General features: G+C 39.5%; 2 protein-coding genes across 15 annotated transcripts in view; one reads left to right on the forward strand and one right to left on the reverse strand.

Moving 5' to 3' along the window:
- MTHFS (methenyltetrahydrofolate synthetase) overlaps window positions 1–23,520 on the reverse strand; it is a 68,078-nt gene that overhangs the window by 37,956 nt on the left and 6,602 nt on the right. For 2 of the 14 annotated variants that reach the window (XR_007512431.1, XM_049852515.1), the window contains exons 1-4: window positions 23,129–23,239; window positions 17,529–17,597; window positions 16,268–16,529; window positions 8,712–8,852 (exon numbers count right to left, since the gene is read on the reverse strand). Coding sequence is in view for 13 of the 14 variants with exons in the window: in XM_049852515.1 (XP_049708472.1) it covers window positions 8,712–8,852; window positions 16,268–16,529; window positions 17,529–17,597; window positions 23,129–23,218 (562 nt within the window). In the remaining variant the exon portion in view is untranslated. The other 12 variants (XM_049852524.1, XM_049852523.1, XM_049852529.1 and 9 more) reach the window with 10 other exon arrangements.
- On the forward strand, window positions 18,445–18,642 carry LOC126057272 (thymosin beta-4-like). The gene has a single exon (XM_049852797.1). It carries the CDS (start codon window positions 18,445–18,447, stop codon window positions 18,640–18,642), a length of 198 nt encoding a protein of 65 aa, XP_049708754.1.

Genomic DNA, 23,520 nt, shown 5'->3' on the forward strand with positions numbered 1-23,520 from the left:
GCTGGAGGACACAGTCATAAAAAGGGAATAATCTGAGGTCTATAACAACTACTAAGAGTTTTTTTTTTTTTTAATGATTGTTAAATTTAAAATTTTTAATGATGGCAAGGGATAACAGAATAGATGGAAGACAAAACCAAATCAATGAAATAGCAGACAAGATAGGGAAATTCTTTCAGAACTCAAAATGATTTCAAGAGTGAAAAGGATGGGGATAAAATGATGAGAGAAATGTATTACAGATGCAGCGTTACCAATGTAAATCGAATATTACGTAATTCCAAAAGCAGAAAACAGAGCAAAGAAGCAATGATCAAAGAAATTGTCAAAGATGTTCCTTGGAGCTGAAGGACATGAAACTTTAGGATGAAAGAGACCACTAAGTACCACTGAACTCCTGAAATTAATGAATAAGGAATTTGTAAATGTCAAAGCTTAAAAATAAAATTCCTAAAAGAAGTCACGCAGCAAAAAAGCAAATTTCTTACAAAGGAAAAAACTGCTATGACACAAGACTTCTCATCTACAATGCTAAATGCCACAAGAAAATAGAGCCCACTGTCTAGAACAGGGATCAGCAAACTACAACCCCAGGGCCAAATCTGGTCTGCTGCCTTTTTTGTAAAAAAAAAAAAATGTTTGATTGGAACACAGTCATACTCATCTGTTTAAGTACTAGCTAGTGTGGCTTTCACATTACACCAGCACAGTTGAGTTGTTGAGACAGGGACCCTACGGCCCACAAACCCTATCTAAAAACCTACTGTCTGGGACTTGACAAAATTGATAATAGGGTAGAATTCAAGATCAAGGGTTTTAAATGGAAAAAGAATGTTGGTTTATTTCCATTAAAAAATTTACAATTACATGTAAAAGTCAAAAAGTTTTCTGTGCTGGGAAACATACAATAGAAAACATATTAAAGATAAATGAGCAAAACCTTAATTATAGTGGAAGATTATAATAAGACTCTCCCAAACTTTTGCATTTAAAGTATATAAACACAATTAAGGATATAAAGGAGTCAGTTTAGAAGACATGATTTATAAGCTTGGTAATGTCATTCCAAACCAAACCCACTGCTGTCGAGTTGATTCTGACTCAAAGCTGCCCTACAGGACAGGGTGGAGCTGCCCCACAGAATTTCCAAGGCTGTAAATCTTCACGGAAGCAGACTGTCACAACTTTCCCCCACAGACTGGCTGGTGGGTTCCAGCTGCCAACCTTTCGGTTAGCAGCTGAGCGCTTTAACCACTGTGCCACCTGGGCTCATTTGGTAATATAATAGGTCTGGATGCACAGGCAGTCCCCTGGGTTACAAATGAGCTCCGTTCCTTGCTGTGTCTTTAGGTGTTTAAGTAGAATTTGTAGTTAAGTCAAAACAGGCGCACCGAGCTCTTACCTAGCCTCACTTTAGTGCGAGAAGGAAACCCTGGCAGCAGAACAGTTAAGAGCTACGGCTGCTAACCAAAAAGTCAGCGGTTTGAATCCACCAGGCGCTCCTTGGAAACTGTATGGGGCAGTTCTACCCTGTCCTATAGGGTCGCTATGAGTCGGAATGGACTCAATAGCAACGGCTCTTTTTTAGTGCAAGAAAAGGTTCAAAGCCTTTTTCAATGATTCCAAAGCCGCACATGCAGCAAGTGAGGGTGACTGTGACGAAGCATTTGCTGCACGTAGAGGTTGGCTCGATCGGTTCAAAGTGAGGGCAAAGTTACGTAACATTAAAGGCAAGTAGAGCTGTCTGTAAGTCGGGAGTTCACAACCCAGAGACTGCCTGTATAGCTACAGACCTCATTTCGTCACCTGAACGATGAATGCAGATTCTTTTCAAGTAAGTAGAACGCTGACTGGCGGGAAAGGTTAGTTCCTGACCCAATAACCACCCTACCTGCTCGTCCTTATTAACAAAACTATGATTTTTTTTTTTAAAGAAACAATGTAACCAGGTTAAAAAAAATCCCTATATTCCTCATCTCCTTAATGGACAGGGATGGCCACAGTTCTAGACAATGAGATGGAAGGGTTTCCTGGAAATCTACAGCTGACATTCAACCATGGCTTTAGCCCTCTTTCTCTTTCTTCTTGCCCAGTATAGATGTGATGGCTGGATCTAGAGCAGCCATTTTACAACCATGAAAGAAAGGCCAAGAAAACTGCAGGTACCACACTCCTGAAAGCCTTGAGTTAAGGGGCCAATGACAATAATCACCTATGGTGATGGTTAATTTGGCTAGGCTATGGTGCCCAGTTATTTGGTCAAACATTAGACATTGCCACTGAAGGTATTTTGTAGATGTGACTAACATTTATAATCAGTTGACTATAAGTAAAGGTGATTACTCTCAATAACATGGGTGGGTCTCATCCAACAGTTAAAGGCCTTAAGAGCAAAAACTGAGGTTTTCTAGGGAAAAGAGAATTTTTTCTAAAGAGCGTAACACAGAAATTCTGCCTTAATTTCTAGCCTGCCAGCCTGCCCTGCAGATTTTCAGACATAAGACTGTAAGACCAATTCGGTCCCTAAGTTTCTAGCCTGCTGAACTGCCCTCCAAATTCTAGACTGGCCAGCCTCTACAACTACAGGAATTAATTCCTTTAAATGTATGTAGGTAAATGTGTGTTTGTGTGTGTTCTATTGGTTTTGTTCCTCTGGAATATTCTGACGGATATACCTGGCATTGAAATTCTTGTTGTATGAAAATATATAAATAACAACTTTCCTTGTTTACAGCCCTGTTTCACAGGATTTCTGTTTCTTATAGTTCAATATAATTCCTTACTGAACCTACAGTTGCCAAGATTAACTTACAAAGAAAATTTTAATAAATTCCAAAAATAACTTACATATGTCCATATTTGCTTACTCTAGTGTTTGTTGGTTGTTTGTTAGTGTAATAAAATTGGCAAGTGCTCAAAACATTTTAAAAATTTTAAAAACTATGCTACATATGTCTTTAATCAAAGAAGAATCCTAAACTGTTATTATAAAATAGAAGACAGTATGACTAAGAATCTTACATGTCAAAATCCAGAGGATGTAATCAAAGCTATATTCAGAGAAAAAAAATAGTAACTTAAAATGCATTTACTAGTAAACAGGAAAGATTGAAAATAAATAAGGCATCCGAAAAAAAAAAAAAAGAACAACAAAACAAAGAAGAGCAGGAAGGAAATAATCAACAAAGATAAAAACAGAAATCACTTAATAACATTAGAAAAATATTAGGTAGGGGACGATAAGGAAGAGAAGGGAAAGAAAAAGGAAGAGGAGGTGAAGGAGAGAAGGAAAAGAGGGAGGAAAAAGGGGAAAGGGAACGGACAAGGTCATGGGGAAAAGGAAGAGGAGGAAGAAGGGCTGGAGTTCATCTCTGACATCCTTCCAAATCCCTTTACACACAGTGTTCTCATCTCCCCCGGCCCTTACCCACAGTGTTCAATGTCTAAGTGTCTCCTAGTCCGACCCAGGCCTGCTCTTATTTCTTCCACCATCATCATTATCAAAACTGACAGGCTTCATGCTCTTTAGCCCTAACCCTCAAACTGCCCAACCCCTTAGTGTAGCTGACCTCAGCTGGAAATTAACAAGAATGTAAGTAAACTGAACAAACTCACCAATGTTTGAATAAACTCTTACAGCTAGGAGCCGGCAGCCTAAATTACTTGCCTATTAGTAAATCTTAGGACTATAACACCACTGTAATTTTTCTAGAAGAGCAGAACATCAACTAAAACACCACAACAGGATTAGTACTTTAGCTATGAAAACAAATACTTTGCCTTCAAAGAAAAACCTCTTAAAAGTCACAGCAGTAAAAATGTTAAATCCTTTTAGTGTATAATGTCCACATTATTCACTCTTTCATGACTTCTTTTGTGATAATCATTCATTAGTAGTTTTGCTGAATGATAAAGGTTAATATATTAATATAGATAGTATCAGATAAGAAAAATATTCCTAAAGCTAATTATAAGAAAAATAAAAACCAAAAAGAGCACTTTTATGCTCAAGGAATCCCTATCCCTAAGGAATTCCAGATATTGGATTTTCTCAAAGATTTTAAGTCAGATATTATCAATATGGTCAAAGAACTAAAGAAACTATGTCTAGATAATTAAAAGATGAGAATGATGTTTCACCAGATAGAGAATATCAATAAAGATAAATTATTTTTTTAAAAAACCAAATAGACGTTCTGGAGTTGAAAAGTACAACTTAAATGAAAGATTCACTAATAGCAGATATGAACTGGCAGAAGAAAAAACTCAGTGAATTTGAAGATAGGTAAATGGAGATTATCCAGCCTGAGAGAAAGAAAAAAGACTACAGGAAAAGGAACAGAGTATCAGAGACCTGTAGGATGCCATCAAGTGTATCAACATACACATGCTGGGAGTCCCAGAAAGAATATTTGAAGAAATAATAATGAAAAACTTTTCAAATTTTATTAAAAAATTAAAATGCACTTCCAAGGAGCTCAACGATCACCAAATAAGATAAACTCAGAAAGATCCACACTTGGACACATGGCAGTAACACTGTCCAAAGACAAGGAGAGACTCTTAAAAGCAACAAGAGAAAAGTAACTCATCATGTACAAGGAATCCTCATAAAACTAACAGCTGAATCCTCATCAGAAATCATGGAGGCCAGAAGACAGAGAAATAACATATTCAAGGATGGTAACTACAATTCACAGTAAGGAATAAACTGCATTGGGAATGATAAATACGAAAGTAAATATAAAAGATTGTATTTTTTTCTTTTCTTTAATTTCTTTTCAAAACATAAGATCAATTAAAGCAATAATTATAATACTTAATTTGGATTTATAGTACAGTAAAACCTACGAAAGCCAAAACCTGTATAAGGTGGAAACCTATCAGAGAAGGAAAACTCAAATGTTTTCCACTAAAACAAACGATAGAAAAGTGCTAAGACTGTACTGTCAAAGGAAGAAAACTTTCAGGACTAGGAAAAACAAGGCAGGCCCGTTGAGTTCCAGCTCTCACAGGTTTCACTATATATAGATATAATATACACGACAACAATAGTACAATGGGGGAAGGGAGAATATAGTTATACAGGAGCAGAGTTGTTATAAAAAAAAAAAATACCAAACCTGTTGCCATCAGGTCAATTCCGACTCATAGCAACCATTAATTTGAAGTAGACTGTGCTAAATCAATGATGTAATCCCTACACCAGGGACCCTGGTAGCACAGTGGTTAAGCTCTCGGCTGCCAGCCGAAAGGTTGACGATTCAAACCCAGCAGCTGCTCCATGGGAGAAAGATATGGCAGTATGCTTCTGCAAAGATTTACAGCCTTGGAAACCCATGGGTCAGTTCTACTCTGTCTTATAGGGTTGCGATGAGCTGGAATTCACTTGACAGCCATGGGTACTTTTGGAATCCCTATAGCAACCACTAAGAAAATAGAAAACATAACTGAAAAATCAATAGAGCAATTAAAATGGTACACTAAAAAATATTAGTTCAATCACAAAAAAATTCCTGTCATACATGCTATACTTTTGACCAGTACTTCCCAAACTCTTCCACCAACGTAACTTCAGAAAAGGTCTCCATCTCTCTAAGGTCATTCTGCAGGCCTGCCCAAAGTGGCCCTCCACAAGTTAAAGTCGTTTCTGTTTTAATATTTTGCATTTTATCTTTAAAATTCATGAATGTTATTTATAGTCTATTCTATATTACATTTGTGCTTATTTTGGTATAAACATAATGTGAGGTTGTTTATTTTTGTGTTTGTTTCTCTGGTTTCATTTTTGCCAAACACTTGAAGAAAATGTGCCATGTTTGTCCTACTGCTTCATGTGCACACTGACACTCTACCAGGGGCCCCTAGAGGACTCATCTGCCAGTATGATAAGCAGAAGCCTAAACTAGTGGCTTTTGACCTTTTTGGAACTTACAGTAAGAAAAACATGTTACATCATGACCCATTACACACACACACCCCAAATGAAATTAAAATTTCTTGATTTTCTACTTGTCTCTCTCACTGAATGCTACTAAATTGAATTAAAAATCTATACTAATAAGGCATGTCTTAAAGTTTGAAAATAACTGGTCTAGACAATCTGATAAACTAATTCATCCCAGGACTTCTTAATAAGTTATTCTGACTTCTTGTGTCCCTACACCCAAAGAACGCCCCCCCTCAAAAAAAAAACCCACTACCATCAAGCTGATTTCGACTCATAGCGACCCTGTAGGACAGAGCAGAACTGTCCCATCGGGTTTCCAAGGCTCTAAATCTTTACAGAAACAGACTGCCACATCTTTCTCCTGCAGAGTGGCTGGTAGGTTTGAACCGCCGACCTTTGGACTCGGAGCCCAGCGCTTAACCACTGTGCCACGAGGGCTCCTCACACCCAAAGAATACTGGCATTTTTTACAATGGATTTCATTGTCTTATACAAAAGTAATGATATGAACAGAATGACATTGTTCAATTTCCATCCCAGAGCTGGCTGTCTCCTTTGCCCATTAGTAATACTGGCTTGTTCTACTTGTTTCTTTACAGATAATCGGGCAATGCACACCTGGCTTTGTGGGCACTGATTAGCATAAGAAGAAAAAACACTGATGAATTATGCACTATTATGTTTGCATCTCTTTGCCATTAGAATCAGTCATTCATTCAACATACAAAAATTAGACCTATTAAAAAAAAAAAAAAGGGAAATTTAATCTGGTGAAGAAAACAGTGATGCCTCACCAGGGCACTGTGTTGTAATCTTAAGTTTTACTATGTTTTCCTTGTAGCTTCAATGTGGTTTATTACATCGCTCTTAGCTGTAAACAACAATAATGTCTGAACTCTGCGGCTTAGCTGCAACTGCCACCCCAAACACAGCAAACGAAATTCTTAAAGATTGTATGTTTCTCTAAAGGGCAGGAGAAGGACCACCAGGTAAAAGCCACATGATAGAAAGAATAGCTTTCTAACCTTTACATACTATAATACCTATACAAAGAACACATTACATAGAATATAAAGAATATATTTTTTAATATAAATAGCAACTTTCTAATCTTTTATAAAGTGGTCTAAAAATGGAATGAGCTGGCCTACTAAGTGGTGGGTGGGTTCCCAATCCCTGAAAGTATTAAAATTAAAAAAAAAAAACAAACTTTAACTACATAAATGGGATGTAATTAAGCAAAGTCTGCGATACAAAGCATATTGCAACGTCACAACAGAGGCACAAACGCAAAGGAAAGAGTGATTTAATCTGACTAAGGAACCTAAGAGGGCTTCTGGAGAAGGCAACATTTAAGCTGAGCCTTAAACGATAATTAAGATTAAGAACTAGAAAAGCAAAGGCAAAGAAACCTTCCAAAATTGAAAGAGGAAATAACACCTCTTTTCCCCTTTTCTGAGTCTTGCTACAGAATCTGGACTTATTTTCTAAGCAATAAAAACACAGTTTTCAAGTGGCGGAGTAATACGATCTAGCTGAGTTTTAAAGTCACCTTGGCAGCCATGTGAAAGACTGAGAAGATGAGCACTGGAAGGAGGGTGGCCAGTTAGAAGGTCACCACAGTAACCTCGGGCAGAATTCAACCCCAACATTTGCCAAAGCCATTACAGGCAAAGGCAACATTTCATTTGCTGGCACAGGTTTCTTGAAATCATCGCTTGTCCTCATTTTCAAATGGATAAATTATCTAACTCACTTTTCTGGTAAAAACCACATTTATGGTTCATTTTACAAAAAAGAACAATCAAAAATCTGTTTTCATAAAGTAACATCCCAGTCTTGTGGTCTTTAAAATGCTATCATGAGAAAATTGTAAAGGGATGTTTTTACTGCTAAAGGCATTCAAAGAAATAGATCCTCATGGCTCTCGCCCACAGACGAGATGAGGAGATGAAGGCTACATTCGATCTGGGGGTTAGAAGCTCCCTAGGCTTGCCATACCCATTGCCATCGAGTCGATTCCAACTCAGAGCCACCTTATAGGACAGAGTAGAACTCCCCCGTAAGGTTTCCAAGGAGTGGCTAGTGGATTTCAACTGCCAACCTTTTGGTTAGTAGCCATGCTCTCAACTACTGCGCCACCAGGGCTCCACAGGACTGTTCCATTATCTCTCACTGGAGGGAGAGAGAGAGAACTTGCTGACGAAGAGAAGAGGAGTAAGGGAAGAAAAGCCACACTGGCATTTATACACAGGTTTTCACCAACCTGGCTTGAGATCTAAGAATAAAAGGACTTAAATGGGAGAAAAAAAATTTTTTTTTCCTCTAATTCAAACTTCTCTTAAAAATTCTGCCTCTTCTTTGAATTGAACATATACAGAAACATACATAAACCTAATAGACAATTTAACGCCTCAGTTAAAGGTAACAGGATGAAAACTGAATTGGAAAAGCAGTTAAAATACCTGAAGTTCTATAGGTAGAGAGTTTTAAGTCACCTGGGCTAGTCCTTTTAAGTGCTCCATAGTACACTCAATGAGTTATTATGCCTGGATAAAACATTTAGCAGGCTAACCTATCTTGGCAAGAATAACAGGCTGTAACCCCTAAAGAAGTATCTTTTAATCATAATGGGCTAGGAGTTAACAAAAAGTAAATTACCACTCTCTGAAATGAGAATATATTCTGAAGTTGCTATCGCAAAAGATAAAACAGACAACTCTGGCACAGCTCCGAGGAAGCCTATCATGGGTGTACTTACCATTCAAATCAAAGGCCCCGTTATAAATAAGAGCCTTGGCTGTTCTTCCTGTGTATTTAGTTGAATACAAAACGACTCCGAAAAAGCTTAACTTCATGACCAGTGTGCTTTCAGATGCATGTGACTCGGTGAAGGTTCTTCCTCGGGAAAATAGGACAATGTTCCCATAAATACAATTACCAAGAGTACCTGGTCCATGAATTACGGTTCTGATGTAGTGCGCAGTCAGGAGAGAGAAAGGCAGAAAATCCAGGTGATAAAGCAATCTTCATGAAAGAGGCATTAAGAAAAGAAATGGTACTTCAAAGGGCACTGGAGTGGAAACCCAGAGAACTTGGTGACTGTCGCATTATCATTATCTGCCTGTGTGTCCTTGGGGAAGTCACTTGACCTCCCTGTGCTTCAGTTATCCTGTCTGAAAACGAAGAAGATGAAGTGAGGACCCGAAGGGTTTGCTGCACCTCCCACAGTGCCAAACTCTAAAGGCAATGTTCTCAACTGCTTGGGGCATGGGTAATGTGCAAAAGCATGCGCCCCAATTACAACTGCTCTGATTTATTTTAAGTCATGATTATTTATTTTGAAAATTCAAACAAAATTAATGAGGGGGATATCTGTTCAGAAAAAGAGACGTGTTAAAGGTTTGGAAACGCTACTTCCAGGAACAGCAGGGGCTGTTGCTGTAAATCCTATCAAAACATCAAAACATGTAGGATCTTAAAATTAAACAAAAATAATATTCTTGGACACTGTGACAGTCATTTGTGGTAGCAGGGGTGTTAAGAGTCTCCAAAGAACATTATGAAGTAATACCCATAAACGAGACTGAAAATTCTGTACCAATCCAGCAGTTGTTAAAACATTTGACTTGGCGCTCAGATTCTGGAGACAAAAAAGGCTTTCAGTCTCTTGTCACCACATTTACTTAGCTTTACAGACAGACAGAGAGCAAGAGATGCAGAAGGTACAGCATCTTGGTCTCATCCCAGGCCCAGCAGCTACTCTGGCCTGCAGCTTCTTCTGTCCCCCCACCCCACCCACACAAGGTACTGACAAGAGGCAAAATAGATGTAAGTCACCCTGACACACAGAAGCTACAGCCTCAGTTTCCCACTAATCTTTTAGATCTAGTCCCCTAAGCCAAAGATGTACATGCCAACTCATAGCTCCCAATACATTACTACCCAGCAGAGAAGGAAGACACAACATTCTACATTTATTTTAAGTCTATCTCTTCCCAAATATCAGTGCAGTGAGAAGTCAGATTGCAAGGTAATTCCCTCACGCAGTTCTAGCTTAGCCCAAGACTGATGTTAACCCTTTACTCACAATTAACTAATGAAAATGTCACCTAACCCATAACCCATTGCCATGGAGTTGATTCCGACTCATAGCAATCCTATAGGACAGAGTAGAACTGCCCCATAGAGTTTCCAAGGAGCACCTGGTGGATATGAACTGCTGACCCCTTGGTTAGCAGCTGTAGCACTTAACCACTATGCCACCAGAATTTCCCAAAAATGTCACAGCATCTAATAAAACAACTATTCCTGTTATACTTTTTTAAATGCCCCTGTGCACAGGCTAGAATCCCTGGGTGGTACAAATGGTTAAGCACTCAGCTACTAACTAAAAAGTTGGCAGTTCGAACCCACCCAGAGGTGTGTCAGAAAGAATGGTCTGGCAAATCTATTACGAAAAGGTCACAGCCATGAAAACCCTATGCAGTTCTACTCTGGAACTCATGGGGTCGTCATGAGTCGGAACGGACTCAACAGCAGTTGGTAGTGGTGGTGCTGGTGGTGGTGGATATACATGTTTATAATGATTTTTAAAATGCAGCTTTCCTATAAAGTTTCAAAAATCTATTAATTTATATAAACATTCTATGAATTCATAATAAACTTTGGCTTCACCTCAAGAACTTTTTACTGAAAATCTGTATGTAGAACACATGGTGCTAGGCACCAAAAATACCAATGATTTAGGAGAAGGTCTCTGCTCTTAAAGAGTCTAAGCCTATGAGGAAAGAAAAGAAATACACTCGCAAGGAAAAATAATAAACCACGGGAACATATGCTAAGCACCAGGTGAATGAGAATTAGAGAAGGAACCAGTATACTGAGGACAGTCAGAGAAGGTTTGGAGAAGATAATTACACTGACTAATAATAATTTATTGACCTCCAACCACATGAAGGACTGTGCTAGGTACTCTGCATACAGAATTTTACTTCAGTCTCTCAACAATACAGAGCGTGGGTACTATTATTATCCCCAATTCTCAGACACGGACATCTGCACTTTGTGATGTTAGGTAATGTAATCAAGTGATAAAGCCAAGATGTGAACTCAGGCTGACTCCTAAGCCAATGATCTTCAGCACTAGACTAGAAGGTACTGACCTGAAAGAGCACACGAGACATGTGAGCCTGGAAAAACAGAAGAAGCAGAGTCACTTTCACAGTAACGCACAAAGTGTGTTCTTGGATGATAATTCAACAGCAGCAAATACAACAGCAGCCACAACGGCAGTGAGAGGCCACCTTTCCTAAGCCCTTAGTATGTGTTAAGCTCTTTACAGACACTACCACAGCTAAGCTTCGTAACAGATCTATGATGCAGGTTTCGTTATATCCAGTTATGGGCCATAAAGTGGAAACTGAAAGGAGTTAGGCGACCTTCCCACATTCACAGCGAGTAAGTGGCAGAACTAAAATTTAAATGCAGAGTTATCTGATTCCCAAAGTCCATGTTCTTCATTGCTTGACAACTTGATTGTCTGGGAAAGGAGCAACAGTTAAGGCAGAAAGACAAGTAAGGTCCTGAGAGTGGTCTGAACCTTTGGATTTTATCCAACATCCCTTTTTGGCAACAAATAGCTAGCAGGAACCAGGGTCTGTTCAGCTATAAAAACTTATCCAGTATACAGTGAAAGGTCTGAACAGGGTAGTTAACCTGTGCAAAAAGGTATTTTAGGAAACTTAATCTGGCCAGGAAACCAACTTAAAGTTTATTCCAATGGAAAACATATGAAAAATTAAAATCACAGACACAGGATTCCCCAAAACTGAAATTAGAAAGAGATGCGTGATAAAAACATTACAAAGAAAACTGTGATCATACTTGATAACTGGATGGGTGAGAAAGAGACAAGGATAACTCTGTTCAAACTGGCTACTAGAATTACCGTATTTTAACAGAAATGTGGAAAACACAAGGAGAATAAGAATGAATTTAGATACATTGACATTAAGGGAACAGTGGAACATCTAAGTGGCAACAAAAAGCTGAACAGGACAGCACAAACAAGAGAGCCCTGTGACATGCCCACACAAACCTGCCTCGGTGAGGGCAGCATGCTAATTAACTCCACAAAGGTGAGGACCAGATCAATCTTGTTCACCACTATATCCTCATCACACCTCACACAAAATAGCTGCTTGGTAAGTATTTTCTGAATAAAGAATTATGACCTAATCCAAATTTCTTTAACTATCCTCAAGAGTAAAGGAGCCCTGGTGGCACAACTGTTAAGCCTTTGGCTAAATTCATTTTTGTCATTCTCTTTGTGTGTTTCACATTTCTGCTCACGTAACTGAAAGGTCAGTGGTTCAAACCCACCAGCCGCCCTGTGGGGGGAAAAAAGACCTGGCAATTTGCTTCCATAAAGACTTCAGCCTATGGGGTAGTCCCACTCTGTCCTATAGGGTCGCTATGACTCAGAATCTACTAGATGGCACATAATAACATCATCTCCAAGGGTATCATGATTCTGTCAAATGCCTTGATGAAATTTATATCTATCTTTATTGTATTCTTTCAAATGCTATGCAACCCTATTAAAGAAAGCAATGAGGTCAATTTAATTCAAATTACTTTCAATGAACCCAACCTAACCCCCTGAAAAGTACTGATCATGAACAACCTATAAGATTGTTGTCCACGTTGTGTTCAAAGACTCTGTCCTTGACACTGCTTCATTCAATTACTAAAAAGTTTTGGCTGAAGACTAGAAAGTCTTCATTGTGATCATTATTTAAATTATCTTTCAGGTATCTATACATAGATATGAATTCCCAAAGTCTCCAGAGATTCAAAAATTTTAAAAATCTGCACTGACAAAGTTATGACGGCAAAGAGCTTATTATATTCTACAGAATTTCAGAAATGACTGACAACGTAGGTGAATTTGAATTTTGATGAACTGTCCAGTATCCATTCTTCCTTCTTCTGGAAACACCTGCTTTTCCTACCCCCTTCTCAGTTCACTGATATGGGTAGAACTGCAGTGGACATATGCTCCAGCCTAAGCCAGTCAGCTTATCTTTTCTCCCTGGCCAATGATTGATACAGGATGGCCATTTGGCCCAATGTAGGTCAATGAGAATTACACAGGTCTAGGATTTCACAGGGACTGTTAGAAAACAGAATTACTTGCTCTTTTCTGTTCAAACTGCTAGCAGTAAGGATGCTGTGAGGCCCAGAGGTGCCAAGAGCCACCATGTGGCACCAATGGATAAAGCTAACCCAGAAGAAGGCAGAGTCAAAAGGCTGAAAGAGACTGGGTCCTAATGGCATTGATCTAGCCATACTCAAAGCTAGCCTTTCTATGGATTTTTCAATCATTGGGCCAATCAAATCCCATTTTTGCTTAAGCCAAATTGAATCAGATTAGTATGTACTCGCAATGGGAAGATTCCTGGCTAATCTAATTGCCTAAATAGCCCTCACTTTGAGGGTAGGTCCAGTGAACAGGTGGCCCCTCTATTTCTTCTAACAATCTGTTTATTTTGCCTTATACATGATACAAGAATATCCTATGTGAAAATTTCTGCTTAGGAACTTATAATTGCAACTGAGGACACCAAAGCTCACTGTCTTCTAAGCTGCAAGAGTATAAGCAAATTAGAAAGATAAATAGGGTGCATAGCTATGCCAAGGCCAATCTGAGCTCTGATCAGCTTGTGCCAAACGCTGTGAAGCTAGATCTATGCTTCGGCACTGAAGTTGCCACATTTCAAGCTGCTGATGCAGGTAAAAATCCTCGGTGCAGAGTGTGATGCTGGGAGATAACAAACAGCAAAGACCGCCTACTCGAACACTGCTACAAACCCCAACGGAGAGCATCAGCCCCCCAGACGGCAACCACAAGAAACTACAGACATAATCCCCTTTCCCTCTGCAACCCAGATAGCAAATATCTTCAAAGAAAAACACGTGGAGGAAAAGCCACTAGTGTCACAAATCAGCTTGGATAAATGCTATGGAGGAGAAATAAAAAGAAACAATGTTGGGGTGGACGTTTTTCACTTCAGGCCCAAGTCCTCAACTCCTATATTCTTCATATTCTGTATCTTTTCATTTGACACTTACATTTGACATATATTGCAGGTTGGAATACTTACATACATTTTCTGCCTCCCCATTTAGACTGTGAGCCCCTTGAGATCTAAGACCATATCTTTCTAGACCTAACAGTGTCTGGCATAAAGTAGATGCTCAGAAAATGTTGGAAATTATCAAAATTTTAAATGCTCAGCTAATCATCAGTTTATCATATACTGATTAATTCTGCCTTCCATGCTTGAAGTTCATAATGTTATCATTTACTGAATCACTCCTAGGTTGTAAGTGATGTGCTAAAAACCGCATATAAATGATTTAGCTCATTTATTCGGACTGAGTTTATCCTAACCAGGAAGTGCAACTTAGAGGATAGATTGTACTTCTTTGTTACTCTTCCCCTTGTTGCACTTAGGTGGAACAAATAGATAAAGGTATAAGGTGACATATTTTAGCTCAACCTAAGGTCGATGTTCTAGAAGGGTTAGAGAGATGTTCTACAAAGGGATGGGCTGCCTCTGGAGGAGCTGGTTACCGGAAACAATTAAGCAGAACTTCAATGAGCAGGGACGTTATGGAGATGACAAAAGCACTGGAGGCGCTGTCAAGACAGAGTTTATCAGAATTGGGAAAGTAGCCTGGCCTTCACCCTTAAGCCTTCTAGTCTGGAGAAGTAGCTGCATTAGGGTGAGCAATGTCAGAGCCCACAACGTACTGTCTTCCCTTATGAGTAAGGCTGGGCTACCCCAGGATACGCTGCACTCCATTACTGTCTCATTGTCTTTAAATGCTCACAGTATTTTCCCTTGAAGATACAATGGTGTTTTACAATTCTGGGATTCGTCTGGTCTACTGATGCAGGACATCGGGGAGGTGGATCCAATGTGCTTTTGGTGTCCAGATGGCTAATAAAGCTCAGGAGTGGATAATATGGAGAAAAGTTAAAGTAGCAAAGTAGAATCCCCCTACTACAATGAGCCTTTGACCCTGTCCCCACTGCCTGATCTTACTGGTTTTACAGGTTATGATGTTATATTAGAAGGAGACAGAACATAAAAAGAAAACTGCATACAACTGTGCTGGGAGAAGGAATTTCTTCGCAACCATTTAAGTTTTTGTCAAAAATGTACACCTGTAAGACAGGTTTGAGGTAATGTTTTATCAGATGGTACCCTAAGCTTGTTTTATTTTCAGCTCTTTGATAGCTTGATAATGATAAAATCTCTCAAGCAGTGTTTGGCCAGGGAATAGCATGGATAAAGGGCCAGCATTAGAGAATGCAAAGTGGGGTTGGGAAACTGACAATCAGAGGGGCTGGAAATCAGACTATGAAGTGGGGGAGTAGGAATATGCGAAACTGGAAGAGAAGCAGGGCCCAGAACAGGAAGAGCCTTGTTAAGGAGTATTTCAACCTAAGGACAGCAGGAAATCACTGAAGGACTTTAAAAAGGTGAGAGTAGTGGTCAGATCTGTGTTTTAGAAATATTGTTTCAATTGCTAGGTAGATAATGGATTGAGAGGGAGGAGAAGGTATGCAAGATATGGGCGAGAAGAAGAGTTAGGAGGCTTTTAGAGTAACCTATGCAAGAGACCATAGTAATTTAGACTCCAGTAGCAGCAACAGATGTGCAGATCCAATAAATATTCAGTAGGTGAAATCATCAGGACTTGGCAACAGAGGAGTCAAGGATGACCCCGAGATTTCTGGCATGGTCACCTGGGTGGCTAGTGCTGCCATACATTGAGATGAACACATGGGAGTAAGGACTGAGGAGAATACGATTTGGTTAGGATCATGCTGTTTTTGAGATGCCCCTGTGATATCCAAGTAGAAATGTCAGGAAGGTAGTTGACAGATCTGAGCTAGAAATATAAATGTGGAGCTCATTAGCATTCAGACTATAACTGGAACCATGAGAAACAGTAAGATTACCCAGGGAAAAATGCAGAATTCAACCCACAGGGTTAGGGTAAGAGCCTAGGCTAAGGCAAAAATATCTTGGTGCCTTACTATTACTATAGTTTATGCCTCATAGTTTACAGAAGGCATTACATTGAGGTAATGTGAGTGTCCTGGAATATAAGTGGAACACAAATTCGTCTCTATAGGAAAAGCAACTCCCACTGACCCAAAAGTAAAGGTGGATCAGAGGTCTAACAACACAGTCTGACAATGTTCTAATATGTCAGTTCTAACACCATAATACTTACCAGTTGACAAGGCCTCCTCCCGAACCTCGCCCTCAGCAGGCTGGTGAATATTCCAGGACGTTTTGGGAAGCAAAGAAATTTCCTCAGGTGATGCTAATTTCACCATTTCCATGTGGTTGCTCTGGAACTGGTACTGTGGGATGAAGCAGGTTTTGCCTTGTTGGAAAATGTCCTTGATGATCTCCTCTGTCTCAATTTCATCTTGCATGCTCAGAAAGATGGAAATTCTTCTGGACTTTTGATACTGACTGTGGGCAATCACCTGAATGGGAAATGATGGCAATCATATTTTTCCAAGGTTACACTTTTAAAAAATAGTGATCCCCTTAACAGTTTTTCGCTTCTTGCCCAGCCGTCTCCAACTTTTTATCCTCCCATCCCAAAAAGGCAGAGTGGTGTAGTGGGTCAGAAAATGCAGACTCCCTGTAGCTCTGAATCTAACACCTACGTCTCTGATCCCTTTACATCTCTCTCCATACCCAGTCTATCTAGGAGGTGTAAAATATCCATTAAAAAGTCACTGTGGGGACCTGCTGTCCATCTTAGGAATTCCAGGCTTGATCCCCATCTATCCACTTAAATAGACTTCGGTCATCCCATGTGGTTCTCCTAGTTTCTCCGCTTTATTCTGATTCTCAACCGTGGCTCCCACCATCTTCTTTACTGCTTTGTCAGGTTTCTCTCCTCCTAAATTCAGCCCATTTAAAACCTAACTCAAGCCCTACATTTCCTGACTTTTGCAGAATTCTTATTCCATTTACAGTTAATACACCACTTGACATTTAACTAATTATTGTTTCATGTGCCTTAAAATGTAGTATTTCTAATCAGACTGTAAGTTCCTTGGAGATAAAGGACATGCCTTATAATTCTCTTTGTTCTACCTACCCTCATCTTGTTTTCTAATCCTCTTCTACTCAAATGATATTAATATTTTCACAAAGATGGACAATGGGAGGTCTTAAGAGGTAAAGACTCTCTACATGCAGGTGGCAGGTTATGAGCTTTGCCTGCATAGAACAGTACCAATCTCAGGAGCTTACCGAGACCTTTGTTTTCCCCTTCCTCCTCTATTCTTTCCTGTTCTCAGAGCTAAGAAGAAAAAGTACTGCAAAAGCATCTTCGAAATGTTACTGGCAGAAAGATACAGTCAAGTTATTCCTAATAAAAAGGCACACAGAAATTATGTAGACAGGGCAGTAAGTTACAAAGTTGTTTTGAACCCTGAAATAGGTAAAGCAAATGAAAATGAAACCCAGACCTTGGGCAGACCTGAGGTTTTGACACCCGAAGTAGCGAAACTTAAATATCTTCCTTGTTCTCTTGAAAGCTGAATAAGGAAAATAAGAGCTGACTAAGGAGTTACAAACATCAGTTAAAATTCAGTGTTAGACTGAATTAAATCTTTCCTTAAATCTCATTTATATGACAGTAAAGAAGCACAAAAAAGAAAATCCATTACAGCACTGAGAACAAGAGAATAGAGATCTGACTAATTTCTGTGAGACACAGAGCTGACGCAACAGTATTTAAGACAAGACAGAAGCAGATCACCACACTCAAAGAATACAGATGTAGTGGAGGCAGAATCCATTCTTCCCATGGAATCCCAAAGCGACTACAAAAGGCAAAGGAAATCCCACTACTTATCACACTTTCATACATACAGATAATAAAGAATCACCAAAAACTTTGGAAGTACAAAATAAAACCAAAAACCCATTGCTACCGAGTAGATTCTGACTCACAGCAACCCGACAGGACAGAGTAAAACTGCCCCACAGAGTTAAAAAAACAAAATAGAAGATAAAAAATAAACAAAAATGACCCAGAAGGAATATGAGATAAATGCAGAGAACAGAGAATGTTTCTTAAAATTCTAGTTTTCTCAGAGAAATTCAAGATAACCACAACTATAAAACAGTAACAGGCTGTGATGAAAAAGAAGCAATCACAGAATAGACCAAATACCAAACCCACTGTCATCGAGTCAGTTCCAACTGACAGCAACCCTACAGGACAGGGTGGACTGCCCCACGGGGCTTCCAAGGACTGGCTGGTGGATTCGAACTGCAGAACATTTGGTAATAACTGGAAATTAAAATTGCCATCTCAGCGGCCACTGCGCATATGGACTGACTCCCTTTGCTCGAGCTTTGCTGGCTTCCTCCACAACCATGTCTGACAAACCTGGTGTGGCTGAAATTGAGAAATTTGGTAAGTCGAAACTGAAGAACACAGAAACGCAAGAGAAAAATCCACTGCCTTCAAAAGAAACGAAGAGGAGAGCCAAGCAGGCAAATCTTAATGAGGCCACACCACCGATATGCACTGTACATTCCACAAGCATTGCCTTCTTATTTTCCTTCTTTTAGCTGTTTAACTTTGTAAGATGCAAAGAAAAAAGCTGGGTCAAGTTTAAATGACTGTGTTACCCCTTTTCACATCAAAGAAGCAAGAATTACTGACAACGAAGGCTGCACCTGCCCCTCCCATTAGCCTGTCTGGCTGGATGGGAAGGAAAAGAACTTGGTTGTTGGCGAAGGGAGGAGCTGGGTGGGATAACAGTGAATAATATAGAGAGAGTAAAAGCAAAGCTAGTCCAAGGCGTCCTGCGGGTATACACTACAGTTTAATTACAGTGTCATTTTTTTGTTGTTCAAATGATTTTAATAATTTTAATAACTGGAATGCAAATTTTAATATGTAAATAAAGTTTCAAAACCTGAAAAAAATTTTTTTTAATTGCCAAAATTAGAACAATTCAAGAGACAGGCTTAGAATAGGAAAAAGAAAGAAATGGGGAAAAAAATGTCAACAAATAGAAAAATCAGTCTAGGATTTTTTACTATTTCATTAACAGGAATTCCAGAAAATCCCAAAGGAGAAGACATAATCAAAGATACATTAGACAAACAAAGACACTGGTGTTCAGTCTGAGTGGAGGCCAACGGTACCAAAAAGAACGAGGAAAAATAATTTGAAATTTGGGATCCAAACTAGCAAACAAATATGAAGGTAGGTAAAATATAGACACTTTCTAACATGTTTAAAAAGGTATTTTAAAAATACTTTTTAAAGTATTCAGAAGTTTACCTCAGAGAGTAAGTGGGAGTATGGAGTAAGGTGTATATAAGCTTATATGTGACAGACTGACTTGATTTGTAAACTTCCACTTAAAGCACAATAAAAATTATTTAAAAAAAAAAAAAAGTTTACCTCACATACACATTTTCTGGGGGGGCGGAAATAAAAGGAAGAAAAGAATCCAAAAAAGAGGAAGGTACTGACGTCAAGAAAGAGCCCTTACCCAGAAGTAGAGTAGAAAGGAACTTCAGGGCAATGGCTGTGCAAAGAAGCAGAAGGCAACCAGACCAACCAGGAGCAGGGGGTTGGAGTGCTTTCAAGATTCATTCTAACAGATAAAAATGACTAAGAATCTATTGATATCATAAAAGCATATTCTTGTTCTGTCAAAAAAAAAAAAAAAAAAAAGCAATTAGAAACTCTTAGGAAAACAAAGAGTTACATTAGATAAGTATGGTCCAAATAGGTATAAGCTAAAACATGGCACCATTTTGGGCAATCAGTAGATTCTGAATAAAAAAGAAAATATTTGGTATTAATGCTTACACATTCCTCTCCAAGCTACGCATATCTAGTGACAGAGAATTATATATCCTTTTCTTACAGATTCAATCATAAAACTTGATTCTACAGTAATATTTAGGCATTCAAAATACTTTATATGTTGTTTACTGACATTTCAAATTTATAAATCAGCCACACAAAATGCTCAGTAGACTCATTATAGTTACAGAATATCATAAAACTTGATAATGTAATAATACAGGTGTCAGAGATTTCAAGATGGAGTGGAAAAAAAAAGAAATAAAAGGGCACCAATTTCCTCATCTTATTTAGTCCAAGCATCAAGATATGGCAAAAGCTTGAATTTCTTTACTACTCATTTATTACTTTTCTGACAAATTCATAAATTATAAAAAAGGTGCCAATATGAATCACCACCCACCCACCCACTGCCATCAAGTCAATTCTGACTCATGGAGACCCTACAGGACAGAGCAGAACCGCCCCGTAGAGTTTCCACGGAGCACCTGGTAGATTCGAACTGTCGACCTTTTGGTTAGCAGCCGTAGCACTTAACCACTACACCACCAGGGTTTCCCCGCCAATATGAATAAATATGGTTTTTGCTTAATTAGAGGGAAAAGGGCATCACTTAATACCTTTGCTGAACATTCACTATGGCAAAACACTGTTGTAGTCACAATACATTTCTTTCACCTTTGCTTTTTGTTGATATTCAGGTCATGATCTATTGGTTGGTCATGAAATCAACAGTGGTTATGAAATAGAATAAAACAGAAAATACAGAAGTTTCTTGCACATAGTGAGAATAAACACTATGTTGCAAAACTTACTTCTTGTATGCGTATGTATGTTTGTATGGGATAAAATGTATTTAATTCCAATGATAATGGATCTGCTTAATTTTTCTCTCTCCTCCTCTGATACAGCTCTAAATTGTCACTCTCTTGCTATCAGAGTTCTGCCTCTATGTAGGTACTATTCCCAACTAGAGTTTATGAATTCTAATCTGCTAAAGACAAAGAAACCAAACTGAATTCATCTTTATTTTCTCCATTCCCCTCCAAAATCTACCCAACTCCAACAATCCTTGCACCTAGTAATGTAACACCATCTTCCCTACCTCTGAATTGTGGAATCACAGGGGACTCTTCCCCTTCCAGTCTTCTCTGACCTCTATTCAATCACTTGCCAAGTCCTGCTGATTCTCACTGAGAGTTTCCCGTTTACCTGCTTTTTCCTATTTCGCATCTTGATTACCTCCCACTTGAATTATCACAACAGCCTCTTACTGGTCTCCACATCTTTTTGTCTTTCTCCTCTCCCCAGCCCATCTTCCAAAATACTGCCAATATACTCTTCCTAAAGAATATATTGGAGGCCTGGTGGCACAGAGTTTAAGAGCTAACCAAAAAAGGTGGGCAGTTCAAATCTACCAGGCGCTCCTTGGACATCCTTTGGGGAAGTTCTACTCTGTCCTACAGGGTCGCTATATGTCAAAATGGACTCGAGGGCAATGGGTTAAAGAATGTATCAAAAATATGTACAGCACTGAATACGTTCCTTTACATACCCTTTAACTCTCACAACAGGTCTACATGAGGCTGGTAATATTTCATTTCATAAATAAATCAGAGATTGAGATAGATTAGGAGACTTACCCAAAGCCACACAAAACTAATAAACAGTGAAGTCAGAATAAATCCAAGTCTGGGTAGCTCCCAAAAAACAAATAAAATAATAAAACTCCACCGGCATTGAGTCAATTCCGGCTCCTGGCAAACTCATGTATTAGAGTAGAGCTGCTCCACAGGGTTTTCTTGGTTGTAATCTTTACAGTAGCAGATTGCCAGTGTAGCCATTGTAGTTCCTAAGTCCATGTTAAATGAGTCCTGCACTTGTTTTTCCTCATCTTTCCCATCACATCTTGTCCTGCAAAATTCATCTCTAACTTTTCCCTATAAAAAGTTCTCACATTTCCTCTCCCCCAGGCTATGTTCTCACAGCACTGGTATTTACCTTTATCATACAGGGCTGCTCTGCAATTCTACATACACATCTTTTCTTCTTCTAGATTCTCTGCTCCTTTTAGGGCAACAACCACCACACATCTTTTCAGTCCTATAACCCCAGTATATAACAAAGTATAGATTACAGTAGGTGTTCAAAATACATGAACTAAATTTTAAGCACCTAAAAAGGACACGATTGTGTATTTCTCCATATACACTAAAGCACCCAGAAATACTTTCATCATGACAGCTAAAATAATTCATTCTGAATGAATAAAGTAACATTTGCATAAATTCATTCATGCACACCTACATATATGAAGTAGAGGGAGGGGGTGTATTTGCTGTGTCTCCTTATTCCATGGGAAACTTAAGCTGAGAAACTAATGATAGAGTAACGAGGATAATAAAGTAATTCTTATGATGTATGTAATTTCAACGGTCACCAAGGAAAGGAACTCCCTTGCCATTGTTATCTCTGTCAGAGACAGGATGATGGGGAAGATAGATTCCTAGTCTGATTTCCAACAGAATTACTAATATGTAATTAGGAGACTTGGCCAAGGCCACACAAAACTAGTAAGTAGTGAATTAAATCCAGATCTCAGTAGCTCCAAAGAAAAAAAATTCATGGGATAGTGATTTTTTTTTTTTTTTTTTTTTGGTGTTCTAGTGTCCAACAGAAATTAATCTCTCAGACATCTTCAGTAGATGCCTTTACAACAGAATGTGACTTCCGTTTTACTGATAAGGAAACTGACATCACACAAAATACACAGCAAGTCAGGCAGCGAAAGGCCTAGAAACAAAACTGACATCTAACCAACAGACAAGGCAATCTTGCTCATGTCCCTAATTTCTCTCTTTTGATACCTACCTTCTCGGGCAGCCTACCTAAGAAAATCAGTCCTTTCTTCTCCTCATGAAAATAACCATTTAATAGTCAACTACTATGTGACAGGAAAATGCTAGGCACTGCAGCTGAGACACAGACAGCCCCAGCCCTACATGTGCTCAGCGAAATGCAGTCAATATCTGTCTTCAGTCCTTTGCAAATCTCTCCATCTTTCTTGGTGTTCACCGCTCTGAAGTGACTGCATCTTTCTGGTCAGTTTACTGATATGGCTGCACTCCTAACTCACCTGAAGACTCACTTAAGAAACCTCAGCGCTTAGGCGATCCACCCCTCACCTCCACAGGACCCTCTGCCCTCATCCTGCTCTCCTGTTTGCCTCACCTCAGCACCCTCTATTACTGAACGAAGGACTTCTGAAGCACCACAGGTGCCGTCTGCCCAACCACACCCCCCTCCCAAGGAGATGTCCATCAACCACTAGCACCACCATACTCAGCACCTCCCTCTCTCCCCGCCATTATGAGTCGGAGCGTAGCGACAACTGCGTTGGGCCGAGCCTGAGCCGGAGAAACGGGCGCGCGCCAGGGGTACGTGCGCGAGCAAGGAAGACACGTAGGCGCGAAGGAGGGCGGGGCCGTGCGCGAGCCGGGGAAACGTGCGCGCGCTGGGAGGGACGTGCGCGCGCTGGAAGCCGGCGCCTGCGCACATCCAAGAGCTTGGTGCCGCCTGGGCGTTCTGCGGGTCGGTCCGCTCTGGTTCCGGCTCCGCGCGGT

The sequence above is a fragment of the Elephas maximus genome, chromosome 13 (genome assembly GCF_024166365.1).
Source record: "Elephas maximus indicus isolate mEleMax1 chromosome 13, mEleMax1 primary haplotype, whole genome shotgun sequence".
In the NCBI taxonomy this organism is placed as follows: Eukaryota; Metazoa; Chordata; class Mammalia; order Proboscidea; family Elephantidae; genus Elephas; species Elephas maximus.